Source organism: Melanostigma gelatinosum (genome assembly GCF_949748355.1).
Source record: "Melanostigma gelatinosum genome assembly, chromosome: 21".
In the NCBI taxonomy this organism is placed as follows: Eukaryota; Metazoa; Chordata; class Actinopteri; order Perciformes; family Zoarcidae; genus Melanostigma; species Melanostigma gelatinosum.
Window position 1 is genome coordinate 17,156,818 of NC_136654.1, and position 17,025 is coordinate 17,173,842.

General features: G+C 45.8%; 2 protein-coding genes across 2 annotated transcripts; one reads left to right on the plus strand and one right to left on the minus strand.

Annotated features, from left to right (window-relative positions):
- Nucleotides 1-1,272: 1,272 nt before the first annotated feature.
- On the plus strand, nucleotides 1,273-3,753 carry cox7a2l (cytochrome c oxidase subunit 7A2 like). Its single transcript, XM_079292976.1, has 3 exons — nucleotides 1,273-1,420; nucleotides 2,756-2,890; nucleotides 3,415-3,753. Exons 1-3 carry the CDS (start codon nucleotides 1,349-1,351, stop codon nucleotides 3,553-3,555), a joined length of 348 nt encoding a protein of 115 aa, XP_079149102.1. The 5' UTR covers nucleotides 1,273-1,348; the 3' UTR covers nucleotides 3,556-3,753.
- Nucleotides 3,754-7,904: 4,151 nt separating this feature from the next.
- Nucleotides 7,905-16,749, minus strand: pigf (phosphatidylinositol glycan anchor biosynthesis, class F). Its single transcript, XM_079293910.1, has 5 exons — nucleotides 16,396-16,749; nucleotides 15,861-15,952; nucleotides 15,470-15,586; nucleotides 15,267-15,375; nucleotides 7,905-8,260 (listed from the first exon to the last, which is right to left on the minus strand). The coding sequence occupies exons 1-5, from the start codon at nucleotides 16,621-16,623 to the stop codon at nucleotides 8,147-8,149; spliced, it is 660 nt and encodes a 219-aa protein (XP_079150036.1). The 5' UTR covers nucleotides 16,624-16,749; the 3' UTR covers nucleotides 7,905-8,146.
- Nucleotides 16,750-17,025: the final 276 nt, after the last annotated feature.

The window sequence follows — 17,025 nt, forward strand, 5'->3', positions numbered from 1 at the left end:
ATCACATGTGGACAAAGATGGCAACAACACACAATGTGTTTTCATGGCTGTCATGAGAATGAGAAATAGCATAATTTTATAGATTAATTTAATATAATCTTAAAAAGCAGGTCATGGTTTGACATGTGAAATGTTTTGATTTATGCCGGACAGGTGGTCTGATAGTCTGACTTTTCTGCAAGACAAAAATGCATTTGTTTTACTGTAATAAATACTTAAAACCAGATATATTGTTTTTAGAATTCAGGTTTTTTTTAGCTGCATGGTACAATGCATTTATCAAGGGTGTAAGTTACAATTAAAGAGATGGTGGGGCTTTCCAAAATGCTTTTTTGTTTTTTTATCATGGCTGCTCTTATCTTCTGATTGATGGAGATTTTTGAGGCTAGCCTGAGAGGATGGTATTTCCACTGCATTTTTTCATAGGAATGACCCTTTAATCAAACCCTGATTTTAAAAGTCCTGCATTCAGAGTATAACAGGCAATTAGCATCAACATTTACTGAAAAGAAGGCTACACCCCATGCATAATGGCCCAATTAATAATCAAATTACATTCCATTACATGACAGTAATTGAATTGAATTTAATTGAATTCAATTTATTTTTGTATAGCCCAAAATCACAAATAACAAATTTGCCTCAGAGGGCTTTACAATATGTACACATTTGACATCCTCTTGTCCCGGGACCCTCACATCGGAACAGGAAAAACTCCCCAAAAAAACCCTTTAACGGGGAGGAAAGAGGAAGAAACCTGTGGGAGAGCAATAGAGGAGGGATCCCTCTCCCAGGATGGACAGACGCTTTTATCCAAAGCGACTTACAATCAGTGTATTCATCATCGGTTTTCAAATATATTGTATTAACCTACTGTATTATAATCATTATGCATTAATACATCACTTTAATGCTGGAGCTGGTAACGTTTGGGCTAATTGTAATTACTTTATAGGCTATAGGCTACTGCAGGGTAGCAATGTATTAGTTTATTAAAATGTGAGTCAATTATCACTGTGTGAAGTAATCACTTTAGTAAGTAAAGCTGTCAAATAAATATACTGGAGTAGTAGGAGTACAATATGTATGTATTACAACATGTTCCAATTGTATAGCGTAACACAAACTTGTTGTTGTACAGTACTTTAGTAAATGTACTTAGTTAAATGTGGTTTAAATAGGAGTATTTTTTGTGTATCGCCTCCAGCGTGCCCCATGGATTTTAAACAGGCAGCGTCGAGCCAGCTGACTGTGTCGTCACTTTCCCGCGACGGTCGCAACAAGAAGACCTTTTTGCCGTGTGATTTGTGTTGTGGACGACACCTTTTTCCCGTCCTTCAGCAGGAAAATGTACTACAAATTCAGCGGAGTTACCCAGAAACTGACAGGGTCTGGGCCCGCCGCCGCCTACAGCCCTCAGGTGAGACAGAGAAGCGCCGTATTAGTGAGAGACCGAGTCGGTAACCGTCGAGGATGACCTTCATACTTCCTGTCTACACGGCAGTTAGCGCTTAACGTTGTCTGAAATTTAATTAAGAGGGTGTTACGTTGTAAAACAAACCATTAAGACGCAGTGCCCTTTTCAGATAATGTCATCCCTTTTATTTTATTTTCATATCTTATTGCAGAACTTTTATTTTGAAAGGTTATGTGGATCCGGCCTTTACAGCCAATTTGAATGGCCGCTCAAAGCATCTGGCAGATGTGACCTTTATTATCACTTCTCTGTTCTTTACACAGCCTCCTTGTTCTTCTGTGGTTGTGAATTCAGCTACATTCAAGCTCTGCTGTGTCACAGTTTGAAAGTCACATTATCCAATATTTAAGTTAGTTTGGTTCGAAGAAAAAATAACCTGTGACATAAATATTGTCATTAGAATGTAACTAAAGTGCAGAATAATTTTTTTCAATCTCCTTTCCATTTTGCTTATTATTGCTTTGGCATCTTGCACAACACAGCGCATTCCCCTTGAGACGCAACAACGACTCAAAGGTGGTTTAATGCTCAGAGATGATCTCCTGCTGTGAATTTAGGTATAAGCTTTCTCTTAAAACCGACCTTCTTTCAGTACCTCTCTGCATTTTCATATGTCAGATTTAATTTCCTCGCTGTTCCCTGTCTGCCTACACACACTCTTACAATTGGGTCTCCTGGTCATTTTCAAACCCACGGTGGGTGAGAAGCTTCCTCCAAATGAGAGAGTAGAACAGCATTAATTAATGACGTAAAGGATGATTTCTCGTGACTCATACAGCAAAATAGCTACAGTACAAATCTTAAAGATCTAGAATTTTAAGATTTCTTGGTGGAAAATGACCACGCTCGATGAAGTGTGTAAAAAGGCCAAAAGAATATTGCTTTGTCGTTTACTGATGTAAAGCCTCCTGCGCCTAAATGCTTAAGATAGTTTAAATTAAGAGGGAAAATTCCTCATGCATGTCGAATAAAGTGTTGTATTGTTGTTAAGTTTAGGCAGCAGGATTGAGCTTCATGGACTTTTTTTTATACTTGCATGAATTCCCTTTGACTTGTATGGGTCTTTTATGTGATTTATTACTGTCAAATAATCCTAAACCTCAACAAAGTCTGAACACAAATACATTTTTAGGTTCAGTTTGGCTTCCACGTTCCAAGAATGTAATTATTTCCAAATGCCAGCTGCGGATAAATGTCCATAAATCTGCTTAAATCTGCTTTCACACGTGTACTAATGACGTTGAATAGATGCATTATTGTGTTTTTTTTGTGGTTTAGGGGCTTAGGCCAAGTGTGCCGGCAGAGTCCCCCGCCATGGTGTTTGCCACACCCACCAAGATGGTGTCAGAGGCGGGGTCCACGGTGGAGTACTTGGGAACAAACAGGGTTCCGGACCTCCAGAGGCTATTCCAGGTAACATTGTAGACTGAAATAAAACTCTGACAAACACGTCCTCAGAGTGAGCAGCTCCACTTCATCAGTCAAAGCCTTGGAGATTTTGTTAGCTTCAGGCGATGGCTGGTGTTTATTTCACTCTATTCTTAATGGCGCCTTCCTTCAGTATTCATCACAGGAGAGTCAGTGGGGGAATAGCTGAAGTCGGTCAGAGCAATCACTTCAAACACATGGAAATCACAGTACTGATGCAATCATCCTTTTTTCACGATGAAAATGTCTGTGGAGAAAAAGCATACGTCACACAGACAATATTTAATTAAGCTAGTGTGTTATGAAGCGAAGGAAAAAGAGATAAATAGTTACAGGAAAATGGTGCTCTGACCCAAATAATTCAAAAATGTTTAGGCCTATCTGAAACAGAAAATTGCAGAGGATATACTCTTCACTCTCTATCACATCTTCATCATTGTATTATTTCATATTGTCCTTTATTTCTCTTGCTCCAATCCTCCCTTGCCTCCCGTTTCATCTCCTCCCAGACGGCAGACGGTATCCCCATTCATCTGAAGCGCGGCGTCCCCGACAGGCTCCTGTACCGCACCACCATGGCTCTCACTATAGGAGGCGCTCTCTACTGTCTGGTGGCTCTTTACTTTGCAGCCCAGCCCAACAAAAAGTGACTAACGCTAAACCCACGAACTTTCTGGAATTGACCCAACATTCCCAGCCTCCATCTGCCCTCGCCATGCCACCTCTCGGGACTCAAATGGCTGTTAGGGGAATTAGTTAGGGAACACTCAATGATAACAATAATATCGTCTGTCTTCTCTGTAAATCAAATGTCTAAGTTAATAAATTCTATGGGGAAACAAAGGTAATACAGGCTTATTTTTCCTTATTTGTCTTCAACATTATGTCAGTGAAAATCACTAACTGACAGATGCACACGGGCTTCATGTATGAAACTGAAATGGGTAGAGAGCTGTTCTTACAAATGCCGAAGCGGAGACGTAAAGCTCACGGCCTTCAACAGGCGTGCAGTGATGAGCATGATGGAGACACTCCTTCTGGAACATAGCTGCTGCTCACTTGGCCTAACTACGGCCTCGTACAGTATTTGTGCGTGTGGGCTTTGGTGTGATGTCAGATGCTGCTGGACGAGTTCGGAGGGGGTTTGTTTCAGACAGACGTGTTGGCAGCCCCACGTCAAGCTGCTCAAACACTGACGATAATCTCAGTCTCTGCATTTTCCCCTCCTGCCTTGGTGTGTATGTTTTCTAGGTTATATTCGGCTCAAAGCCATAATCGCCTGTTCTAATGCAGTAAGCTGTTACACCTCGATGTGCCCGATGCCTTAGCCACATATCAAGACCAAACCACAACAGCCACCTCGCTCTGTTGATCTGGTGTGTATCGTGTGTCTCATACGTCTACTTGGCTTCTGTGCGTTGGTGTTGATCGCACAGTGAGGTGGAAGGGTCACATGACGCTCGGCGGCTGAACGCTCACAAGAGGTGGCCTCCGCTGATTTCACTGATTGGTGCGGTCCTCACGGAGAGCCCGGCCACTTGTACCGGTAATCATCACGTAGCACAAGCGTAGGTTGCACAAAGCGTGTTGCATGGCACACACAAAATGTACAGATTTTACAAAAATAATCAAACTGAATGTTACTAAAATGAATGGATAACGGCGCTAAGCCTTTATTTATTAAGCTGTGGCACATTAATCTGTCAATAAGAATCCACTCTGGACCTCCCTTTGTCATGGCATCAATACTTCACACCCTGAGGAAAACCTTATGATGGATAATTGATGACAACACTGATTTAAAGATGAGTAATTTGACCTTCTGCTGGGAAAATGAGTGTGGTTAATAAATAAAGACCTCATTTGAGGAGTGTTTTACTCCAAAACATCCTACAAAGCACAGATGCAGGACACTGCAGATAAAACGCCTACATGTAGGTACCGGTATATGTTCCAGCTGTGAGCTAGTTTATAGGTTAAAACACAGCGGTTCCTTACGGTCTAGATAGTTAAAGAAATAACGTTTGAGTAATTGCTGGATAATAAGTGACACATTCACAAAGGGGGTTAACCGTGACCTGTTCATTGCTTATTCCGCAACATTCGCTCAGAGTTAACTGCTCTTGATTTTTGTGTAACTGTCTGGTTGGCATTAAATATGAAACAAAGTGAAACCGAGACCCGTCTAACACCGTGACTCCCAACCGCATACAACGTTAGATCCTCAAGCTGAGGCTTTTCTTTACTCGTGACCCTCGTGTCACAGCTGGAAGGAGTCGATAAATTAAGCACTTCAACAAAAGAATGACGTTCCCTTCTGAGATGGTTTCATTTATATAGTTGTTAGAGGCCAGAAGAGCTGCAGGTATCTAGTATTCCACAATAAAACATACAGGATTTATATATATATATATATATATATATATATATATATATATATATATATATATATATATATATATATATATATATATATATATATATATATTAAACGTAATGCTGTTGCAATCCATCAAATGGTTGTTGAGATATTTCAGTGTGGACCAAACTGGTGGACCTCACTATGTGCTCATATTTACTTGTCATGAGATGCACCTAATATCTTGTTTTGATTATAAACTTCATGCATTTCATCATGAACATGAAGCCTTAAATCCACCCCTCCGTCCTTCCCTCATCCTTCTTGCATTACGACAACCCACTTCAGTCACAATGGATCCTTTTGTTTTCTCTCCTACCTGACAGGAGAGACCCGATAGCTCTGCAATAACATGTTTACCATTCATAAGCCAGCACTCCAATTGTTAATGAGGAGAGGGGACACACACACACAGGAAACTGGAGGAAAAGGAGAGACAAAACACAGGAAGCAAGTGGTGTGTGAGGAGGGGGTGCGAGTGTGAGGAGAAGGTTGTTATGTGGAGGATGGGTGTGACATGTCGGGTTAATGCAATCCCTCTTTACAGCCATTCTCCTCAGCAGTACCGGATGAGTATACGATGAAACCTATATTTCCTAAATCCTATATCTTGTGAACGTCAAAGGTCTGCAGTTTGATCACAAATTTATATTTGACTACAATGTTAGGAGACTAAGGTCCGAGGCTACTGCACCCAGACAGCAGTGATGATTGGACAGAAAATGAGTCTCAGGGACTGGAGTGCCTCTGCATCAAGATGAGAAAATGTCATAAAGCAGAAAAATGTCCTCAACTGATCACATTGGTGTATTACTACTTGTCTTTTATTCTAGGAAAATCACTTTCTATTTTGGTTTAGTACTCTGGTTTTTGGGTGGGGTCAGAATGAAAAATTAGTTTGAAAATAGGTATTTTTTTCCAATTTGCAATCTAATGTCATGAATAAATAAAGACGTTTTTTCCTCTGTTTTGGGGTTCTCCGTGCACCGTGGAGGAATGCAAAAAAAGCTTTTCTTCACGAATTCAAGGTAACACTGTGTGAGTCAGGAGACTGAACCTAACAGTTAATTTGCAAGATGTAAAACCAAGATGGCAGCTGAAGAAGCTGCAGAGCTGGGTGTTGTGTTCCCTGCAGCCTGAGCCATATGTTTGCACGGCTATTTGATTCAATGCTCCCCCGAAAGAATATTGATCATCCAGGTTTAATTAGTGGTGCTACACCACAGAGAGCAGAGGATGCGTCTTCATTCAAAATATATCACTCTGCAGAAAGAACACAACAGCTCTGCCGTGCCTTCAACAACAGCCTTGCAGGAAAGGCTGGGGAGAGAAGAGGGCTGGAGAAGTGACAAATTACCCCTCCTCACAAAGCCCGAGAACAAACAATGAATAAATAAAGTTCTCCGAGATTCAACGGGGAGGGTGTTTTGTGAAGCAGTAGCTTTTTGTGTCAGGAGCGAATGGCCTTCTCCTTGTCGAGCACTCGAACAAAGCAACTCCATACAGATGTCTGTCCTCCAAATAAATCGATTTAGAACAGCTCATATAGAACGAAAAAACCAATGACAACAAAAATCACTAGATGTGACATGCCCAGTGTGATGACACACCCCACAGGCCGGCTGGAGATGAAATCAGTGACATCACACCCTTTGCTCTCCGGGGGCCCTCTGGAGAAGGTGTTGGAGAGAAAGACAGGAGAACAAGGATAATGGATGTAACAGTCGGAGGAACAAGGTGTGCTGATTGGTCATAAGTGCACGTGGGCTTCTCACTCTCCCTATATAGGTTTTGAAAATGCATTTTTTTCCCTCTTTTCTCCTTCTTCAGGCTATTTTTCTCAGTCTTTCCCCAGCAACTAACCTTATGTAACAGTTCAAACACAGCGTGAATGGACAGATGCCCCTCGCTCTGTGCAGAACCATGTTCACCAATCCCACTCACGCTGCAAATTATGTATTACAAACATGTCTGCAAACCACATCCCTCATTTACTTCATAGTGTGACACCGCGGTGCAGAAAATGTAAGCTTCATTGTAGTTTCCAGGCTGCGAGGCGAGAATAAGAGATGCGAGCGGCATGAAAGGAAGAAAATGAATGTCCCTAAAATGAAAGTGAATTGATACGGTGGCCTGAGGATGTGAAAAGCTGGAATGAGGAGAGGGGGAGAGGGAGGAGGGTGTTGAAATGGAGTTGGAGCGAGATTAATGGCTGTTTAAAAAGGAACAGTATTCATCAGAAGTCAGCTTGCAGGTGCAGAACGGCTACAGTGTGTGTGTGTGTGTGTGTGTGTGTGTGTGTGTTAGGATGGACGTACACTCTGCAGCGAGTTTACACTTTGTCTTTAACTTTCTGTCACGACTCTTTCAATAAATGACCACCCAACTATAATACTGATTACTTTGCAAATGAGAGTGAGGCTTGATTTCTTCTCTTCATTTAAACTCGTTACACACACGCACGCATATATGTGTGTGTGTGTGTGTGTGTGTGTGTGTGGGTGTGTGTGTTGATGCAACAGCACCACCTGCAGGTTTAAGCATTTTTGGATTCAATCACTCCAACGACTGATGTTGAGAACATTTCCAACCTTTTAATCAAAACAAATCCAATAAAGAAGTATTGCTTCTTCAGGAACATATTCAGCCTCCATGCGCACATCTTGCTCATAACCGTCTCGTGTTATTATAAACTCCTCTTTTACAGGCAGCAAGAGGAGAGAATTCTCCCAATAAATAACCGGTACAAAGTTAAAGGAATACAGCAGGAATATGAGAAATACCCTCGTGGTCACAAACACAGAAACGCACACGTCTGTCCGTCACTTGCTCTTGTACGTGAGGTGTTTGCGATGATAGTGGATCCACGCGGGAGCTGCAACAAGGCCGGTCAGGAAGCCGATCGTAGAGCCCAGACTGCATGAAACAGGCCAAACCTACAAGAAGCAAGAAGAGCGAGTCTGATCGTTGCACTGATAGATCAAGAGGAGCTGCTGAGCTATTAGAAAACGACATCCTTTCTCCCCTATAAGCATGTTTCCACTTGTAATGTTTTATCTAAAGAGGAACTTCTTTCATGGAAAAGAACAGCAGTTTAGAGTTACGCTTCAATTACCACAGTCTCTGATTTGCATTTTCCTCCGGTCATTCTGCAGAGAACTCCCTTTGCAATTACAGTTTTAATCTTTTTTCCTTTTTGTCATTTCAAAATAATCTAATTCCTGAAATAAGGAGAGGGATTTAATGGCTACTGCTTTGAATGATAATTTCAGACTCATGGAGGTTGTGTTTTATACCGTTTAATGATGAATGGAAACAACTGGCTTTTTGTTAACAGAGCAAACTGTGCTGTATGCCGGAGGAGGTCAAACAAGACGACTGGCAGAAAAGATATAGAGAAATACATCTATAATTGTAAAAATTGTGTTACAGAGATTCAATATTAGAGACAAGATGGAAAGCTGCATCGAGCTTCCTCTGGCCGAACATCAGAGTCAGACAAAACTCTGTCAGCTCTATATTGTAAAAAAATCCATAGCATCCTCTACACTGTGACAAGGCAGCCCTGCCCTAAAGCATACTCTGCTTTATGGTCGATTTGACTCTAAATGGACCATCATTTACTAAATGAACATCATGATGTATTGAAGAAGACTTCAAACTAGTGATTGAGACCATAAACCGAAAGTTACGAACGTAACTACGGTTCTATGAATCCTGGATGACCGCCAGAGGCAGTGCTTAACACTGGATGTATCCCGTCTCGCGCATGCGCAGGTCGAATATTTATATCAACAAAGTCACGTGTGACCTCGGATGACCACCGTCATCTATAAGTTCCGGTGTCATCCTGAGCTCAGTCCTATGGAATCTTCTCGCGAGTTCACGGGATTCCGAGTGACCAAGAACTCTGGCGGTCATCCAGGATTCATAGAACCGTAGTTACGTTCGTAACTTTCGTTCTATTTCATCCTTACTGACCGCCAGAGGCAGTGCTTAACACTGGATGACTTATACCAAAAGAGTCACGAGGAAGCACAGTAACTACCCCTTATAGCTCCGGCAGAGAAAATTGGCCAAGAACCCTCCCCAGTGGGTGAGGGGTGGCAACGTTAACTCTGTAGTGTTTGGTGAATGTGCTCGGTGATGCCCCTGAGGCCGCCGCACATGTATCCCCCACAGGCACACCACTCAGGCTTGCCCTCGGTGTGGAGACACTCCTGGTAGTGACCCTTCACCCCGGATGGCCGAGCGCAGCCGCTCGCCTTGTATGTATCGGCAATGGCCTCCACTATCCAGTGGGACAGGTGCCGTTTTTCCTTTTTTTTCTTAAAAAGGAGCACAGCCCTTCTGAGGCTCACCATAACTGACTATGCAGGCGGTGGCTTCCATATAAGCTCTGAGGGCCCACACTGGGCACAGCAGCCTTGACCTCTCCTCTCCCGATGGGGGAGGGGGGGGGTCAACTTTGCCAGCTGGATAGGCCGGTTTATATGTGAACGTATCCACCCCCTTGGGAGAAACACTGCCTTAGGCCAGAAAGTGACACCCAAGCCATCTGAGTTCCACCTCAGACATGATTCTTCCACTGATAGGGCATGCAGCTCGCCCCCACATTGAGCTGAATTGACAGCAAGGAGAAAACCGTCTTGCTGATAGCCATCTAGGCTCCGCCTGTGCCAGGGGTTCAAAAAGGACAAGCATAAGCTGTCCAGTACCAAGGGTAGGTCCCCTGCAGGGGAGACCGGCCCTTATCCAGGAGGGACTGTAGAAACTCAGTACAGCAGGCACGGGGCGCTGTACTGGGACCTTGTTCTGAGCCGCACACTAGTCGGAGAACAGCTTCCACCTGTTTCTTGTACTGCAGGCAGGTAGACCGCGCACTGGCATTCAGAATAGTCCATCAGACTGGTTCTATGCAGCCACTCAGCATCCGGTCGGGCCCTCCCGTGACCCCTAATTGAAGGCGGCAGGGATTGGAATGCCAAATCCGACCCTCTAGTTGCGACAGGAGATCCCTCCTGTCGGGGAAGAACTCTGACAAGCTTATAGCAAAAGCAGAGGGACTGGTGGAAAGGCATAAAGAAGATCCTCTGGCCACGTGTGAGCCAGGGCATCTTGACCCAGAGGGCTGGTCCTCTCCGTCAGGGAGACCCAGTGGGGGCAGTGGGTCGACACGTCTGGATGCAGCCGCCACTCTCCCGGTGGAGGCTTGTAACGGAACAGGAAAACCACAACCTTGTTCCATTCTCCTGGTGGGTACATTGCCCACAGGCTGGTCAGGCAAGGGGCCTCCCAAGTCAGAAGGCCACGGTGATCCCCGTAGCAACTTCTGCAGATCTGGTGCCCCATCGATAGTTCATGGGAAATCACAGCAGAGGTGCTGTCCACCGGACAAGCACATGCTTTCCCTTCAAACATGGAAGGGAGTGCTCGAGCGCTAGCTCTAGAACCTGGACCTGCGGTCTTTCAGCAGACAACTGCCCCCAGGCTGTCCCGTTCTGTCACCCTGCACCCGCCTTGAGAGGCAGGTAACTGTTGTGACAATCTCCTGGTGGAATGGAACCGAGCCCCTGGGGCTCGGTTCCTGGGACACTGTTCGCCAGATATGCACTCCCTCCATGGGGATAGTGAATAGATGAATAGACACTGTTTCGATAATATTATTGCCCTGTATCTGTGCCACTTGGCATCCAAGTGAAGGCTGTTCAGCCATCCGCACTGGGGCGACAGACAGGCCCTCATAGGGCCACCCTAATGAAGGTTATGCTCTGAGAAGGGCTCAGGTAGCTCCTCTCCATGTTCACCTTGAGGCCTACCGGGCCACGTGAGAGAAGGCGAGCAGTGTCCTGTGGCGCCTGAAGCCGGGACGGCGCCTAGGTCAGCCAGTCGTCTAAGTACGGCAGTATGTTCACGCCCTGCGATTGCAGGGGGAAAGGACAGCAGTAACACACTGTGGACACCCATGGGGAGATGGGAGAGTCCGAATGGAAGCACCCAGGACTGAAAGTTGTGGTGATGCACCATGGGAACAGGCGTCGATAGACGTGAACCACTCTCCCTTGGAAATCCGCTGATGGGAGAAAGAACCCCGACAGCCGGCCTGGAGACATCTCCTGGCACCCCTGCCGGGGGGGACGGGGACGTAAGTTGGGTTGTATAGGTAGCGGTCCGGCCTCTCAGCAGGACGCCGAGGCCTGTTGCGCTACTAGGGTAAGCTGGAGGCTGAGAAACGGCCGTGTGGGCCAAAAATGGGACCCCTAGGTCTGGGGGTGCAGGCAGGTCCCTGCAAAGACCAGAGAACTGCTGCCAGGTCTGGCTAGCTCTAACAGTCCGCTTAAGCGCCTGTACAGCAGCTGACTCGAACAGCTCACCAGGCTCCACTGGGACAGTATGGAGGGTCCTCCTACATGTCTCAGATAGGGGTGACTGCGCCAGCCAAACCTGGCGGCGAGTCTGAACCAGGGTGGACATCATACATCCACGTTCCCTCGATATGAGCGCAAACGCCTGCAATGAAGCATCACTGAGCAGAAGCGTCGAAGTAGCCCGCTGCAGAGAATCTGCGAGGGAAAGCATGAGGTGGGAGAGGGAGTTGTCGATACGGTGCACAGCGCTGCTGTGTCCCAAGCCCTGGATAGCAGGTCATCTTTGACCCGACATTGGGTCGAGGGCACCTGGCATCGGGCCTCAGAGTCTCCTCAGGGGAAACTGATGGACGCCATAGTCGTCTAACTGGCTGGCATACGTGCAAGGCCAGATTTGCCACCTCCTGCATGGTCTGATGTAAGGCGGGAGAGAGCCCTGGTGTCTCCACCATGCACGCAACTCCCTCAGATATTCCTCGGAGGGAGGAACAGAAAAGGTGGTGAGGGCGGGAAGGTGCCTGAAGAAGGCACTCACAGGTGGATGTTCCAGCTGCTGTGTATGCCCGGCGTGCAAGCGCCATACAAATGACCAGGGTAGGTTGGTCTGGATTCAGCTGCCCTGACAGGGGGAGGTAGCCCTCCCGCATCAGGTGTTCCACTTCGGCCAGCCTAGCAGACCTTACTGCTCAAGGCGTGATGCCGCAGGTCCTGCCTGGGTTCTCCCTGCTAGGGCAAGAGGTCAGGGCCGTCCTCCGGCTGAAGAGGAGCTATACAGGTCCTACAGCCGGGAGAGTTTAACATGGCCGCGATTCTGGTGGAACCCTTGTCCCACTAGTTTATGCGGAATTCCAAATCAGTCCGAGCGGGAGCGCTCTGCTGAATGTTAAGAGAACAGGCAGGGGGCAGTCAGTGGCGAGTGATCCTTCGGACACTCTTCCCTTAGCCAGCCGCTGCGGATATTGGTGACCCACCAGTTAGCCTGAGCGAGAGCACTCTGCAACTGTGGAAACAGGTCAGGCAAAGTCCTTATAGTGAGAGGGGCGAGGGCACTCTCTAAGCCCACTCTCTTCACTAAGATAGTTGCTGCAGATATTAGTGTCCCCCCAGTTAGCTTGAGCGAGAGCACTCTGTTACCGTAAAAAACGGACAAAACAGAACACAGTCCGTACAGTGAGAGGGGAGCGAGGCCACTCTTCACTAAGATAGTTGCTGCCGATATTGGTGTCCCACCAGTTAGCTTGAGCGAGAGCACTCTGCCACTGTGGAAACAGGTCAGGCAAAGTCCTTATAGTGAGAGGGGCGAGGACACTCTTCACTAAACTAATTGCTGCAGATATTGGTGTCCCACCAGTTAGCTTGAGCACTCTGCCACTGTGGAAACAGGCCAGGCAAGTCCTTATAGTGAGAGGGGAGCGAGGACACTCTTCACTAAGCTAGTTGCTGCAGATATTGGTGTCCCACCAGTTAGCTTGAGCGAGAGCACTCTGCTACTGTGAAAACTGACAAAAAGAACACAGTCCTTACAGTGAGAGGGGAGCGAGGACACTCTTCACTAAGACAGCTGCTGCAGATATTGGTGTCCCACCAGTTAGCTTGAGCGAGAGCACTCTGCTAACTGATATCCGCTACCGATATGTCCATAATGTTTACAACAATCAATGGACACACCGAGTATTAGCTTAGTCTAGTTAGCCGGAGCGAACTCGACAGCCGTAATGCGTAAAAACCATCAATGGGCACAACCTCAATGTTGATTTAGTATAACTAGCATTCACCGAGTTAGCCTGAGCGAGCACATTCCGCTAACTGTGATCGTTGTAATGCTACAAAGTTGATGGCCACAGCCCCAGTACCAGCTTTGTTTAGCTAGTTTCCCACTGAGTTAACCTGAGCGAGGACGCTCTGTTAACTGTGACAGCTCTGTTAACTGTGACAGCCGTAAGGATACAAAGTTGATGGACGTAGTCCCAGTATCAGCTTTTGTTTAGCTAGTTTCCCACTGAGTTAACCTGAGCGAGGACGCTCTGTTAACTGTGACAGCTGTAAGGATACAAAGCTGATGGCTACAGCCCCAGTATCAGCTTTGTTTAGCTAGTTTTCCACTGAGTTAACCTGAGCGGGGACGCTCTGTTAACTGTGACAGCTGTAAGGATACAAAGTTGATGGCTACAGCCCCAGTATCAGCTTTGTTTAGCTAGTTTCCCACTGAGTTAACCTGAGCGAGGACGCTCTGTTAACTGTGACAGCCGTAAGGTTTACAAAGTTGATGGACGCAGTCCCAGCTAGCATCCAAGTTAGCCTGAGTGAAGACACTGCTAACTGCGAATTACGTCAGATGTAAAGATTAAATCTCCATGTACACAACGCCAATGCGGACTAGTGTCTCACAAAGTTTGCCTGAGCAGGAACACTCTGCTAACTGTGATAGCCGTAACACTGTGAAGGGCGGGCCGACAGCGTAATTCTACGCTCTCGTTAGCGCGCCACTCGATTACTAGAGCGGAAGCGCTCTGCCAACCGTGGAACAAACAACTGTTATAGAAAACAATGTTAATCGATCTTACCGATTGCTGTCATCACGACTTAGCTGACCCTTATCAGACTGGTGACGACCGATGATAGGGGCGGCCACCAGTCCGGGGCTCGATGTCCGAACGGCGAACACACCGTTCCCTCCGAAGAGGGACAGCTCGTCGCAGCCTTTGGAGGGCGAGAGAACCGCAACTCCGACCGGTAGTCACAAGGCTACAGCGACGAGCTCTAATATGTCTTGATCGTAGACACATCCTTGTTTAAGCTACCATGGTAGCTAACCTGCGACGCGAGAAGAAAAAAAGGACTGAGCTCAGGATGACACCGGAACTTATAGATGACGGTGGTCATCCGAGGTCACACGTGACTTTGTTGATATAAATATTCGACCTGCGCATGCGCGAGACGGGATACATCCAGTGTTAAGCACTGCCTCTGGCGGTCAGTAAGGATGAAATAGAATCATGTTTACAATGTTTAAATTAAGGGAGAAGGAGAGTCATTTTCTCATAGACTTCCATACAATCGCACTTTGTTTTGGAACCAGAGGAGTCGCCCCCTGCCGGCCGTTTTGTACATTTACTGCTGTTTTATAAATCAGTGGTTTCAAACATTTATGACTCATGACCCCTGAGAAGCTATTTGGCACATTGTAAAATCATCAACTGTAGACTATACTATCCTCTTGTCTAATATCTCTGTGCTTACGCAAGTTATCGAATCATTCCCTCTTTATTTCTGTCACACTACAGTATTGACAGCTGATATTTTGTGTTCGGAGTCCACGGTTTTATTTTTCGGTGACACTTTTGAGAACAAAACTTTCCCACAAACGGTGCGTAACAAGCCGCATTGTATAAAAAGTTTAGGGGCATCAATTATGCCAAATATGGAATTTCATAAACGTGCACCTCCTCATGAACAGGTGGCATTCATGAAGCTGATTGGAATATAAAAAATTGCTCTTGCATGACGCCCAGTTTTAGGATGAAGATCCGACAGAATAAATTCTGTCTATGTGAGGGTTTGACTGTGTGCTGACCTGCCAAGGCCTGTCCCAGTCCAGAGGTATAGGAAAGGCTCCCACCCAGGCTCCTACCAAAGTGCAGGCCACTGTAATCTGTAGACAGGTGTCCCACACAGACATAGCTCTGGAGACGGAGACAGAGCGAAGCAACGACACGTTAGTGTATGCAATTTAGAGACTCAAGATAAGCACATGAAAGAGGAGGGTTTTAGGCTCACCCGTGCCGGCTGAATACTCGTATCCAGGCCTGGACATTAGGGCCGTGGACACAGAGACACCTCAGTGTGGTTAAAGAGGTCAGCAGCACAGCTAGGGAGAAAGTCTCCAAGGCGGATCTGAAACACATACAGAGAGATTCAGTGACACGAACAGAACCTGTGTCGATACAACGAAGCAAAGAAGAAAACAGGTATTTTTAGGATAATTACAGAGTTTGAAGCTTAATGCACAGAGACAAAATGAAAAGATGTCGCATGTCTTTAAAGTAATCTAACAGACGCTGTGCAAATACTCTATTTGGTTATGTGCGTGATACATTTCAAGTTGCGTTATCTACTTGCATCTGTTTTACATCCGTCTCTACACACATGAGCGTCAGCAGATACTCACTCAATCATCGGCGCTCCATAGAGAACAACCACAGTGTGGAAGAACAGGCACGACAGGAAGAAGTAAAGACAGGAACGAAACAACCGAGACAGCTGCAGAAGGAAGTGGGGGAAATTGAAGGTTATTTGTATCTTCTACTTCTATCTTTTACATCAAATGAATGTGTCTTTTTAGATTGACTTTTGTTTCTTTTCTTAATGCCTTTATGTTCTATGTTAAGCACTTTGAATAGTCTTATTTTTATTTAAAAGGTACCATACAAATACACCTGTCTTGTGGCCCTTTAGAGAGGGCCTGGCCCCTAGAAGTCATGCACTAAAAGTTACATAACTAAACAAATAAACCTAAACCAGCTAAAACATGAAATGCTACTTTAATGCATCGGTATTTGCAATATCAGCAACTGCAGTCAGTAAGTTTACTTTGCATACTTGAAGTACATTTAGCCAATAATACTTCAGTACTTATACTTGTCATGCATGTCTCTGTAGTTGTACTTCAACACAACAGTCACAATGAGAGTACGTCGGAGCACCTTGTATCCCACTGTGTGCTTCTTGGTGGGCGGCGTGATGCCGAGCAGCCAGAAGACGGCGACACTGACCGCGGTGACCGCACCGGACACCGAATAGAGCCACAGCAGGTGTGTGCCGTACACCGAGAAGCCGCGCACGAGCGCCGCAGGTAGAACGGTGGCCATGAACACCGAGGCGGCGATGATGGCGTGAGTGGACGCCATGGCTCTGATTTCATGGCCCCACATGATGAAGCACGTGACTATCTATAACAGGAGAATAAAACGCAGAAGGCAAAATTCAAATGAAGTGCTCATAAATGTTAATTCAGCAACGGATGCACGGAGGAGGTTTAATCCATGGCTGAGTTTCTTCACCTGCCTTCCGTAAACATGGAGTAACAAAGACTTCCGCTCAGACTTCACAATAAAAGTCCAATAGTATAACTCATAAAATAAAACTACTTTTAGAGAGCTGACCTAACGTTAATTGCATTCTTTTTTATCATGATGTGATATTTCCCCATAGTAACTGCTGTCTCAAATATTGTTAAATACTATGGATGTAACCCTTGCAGTAGCAATTGCCACCTCCAATGGACTTTTATTTTGAAGAAACCTTACGAGCAAACAGGAAGTATTATGTTGTAG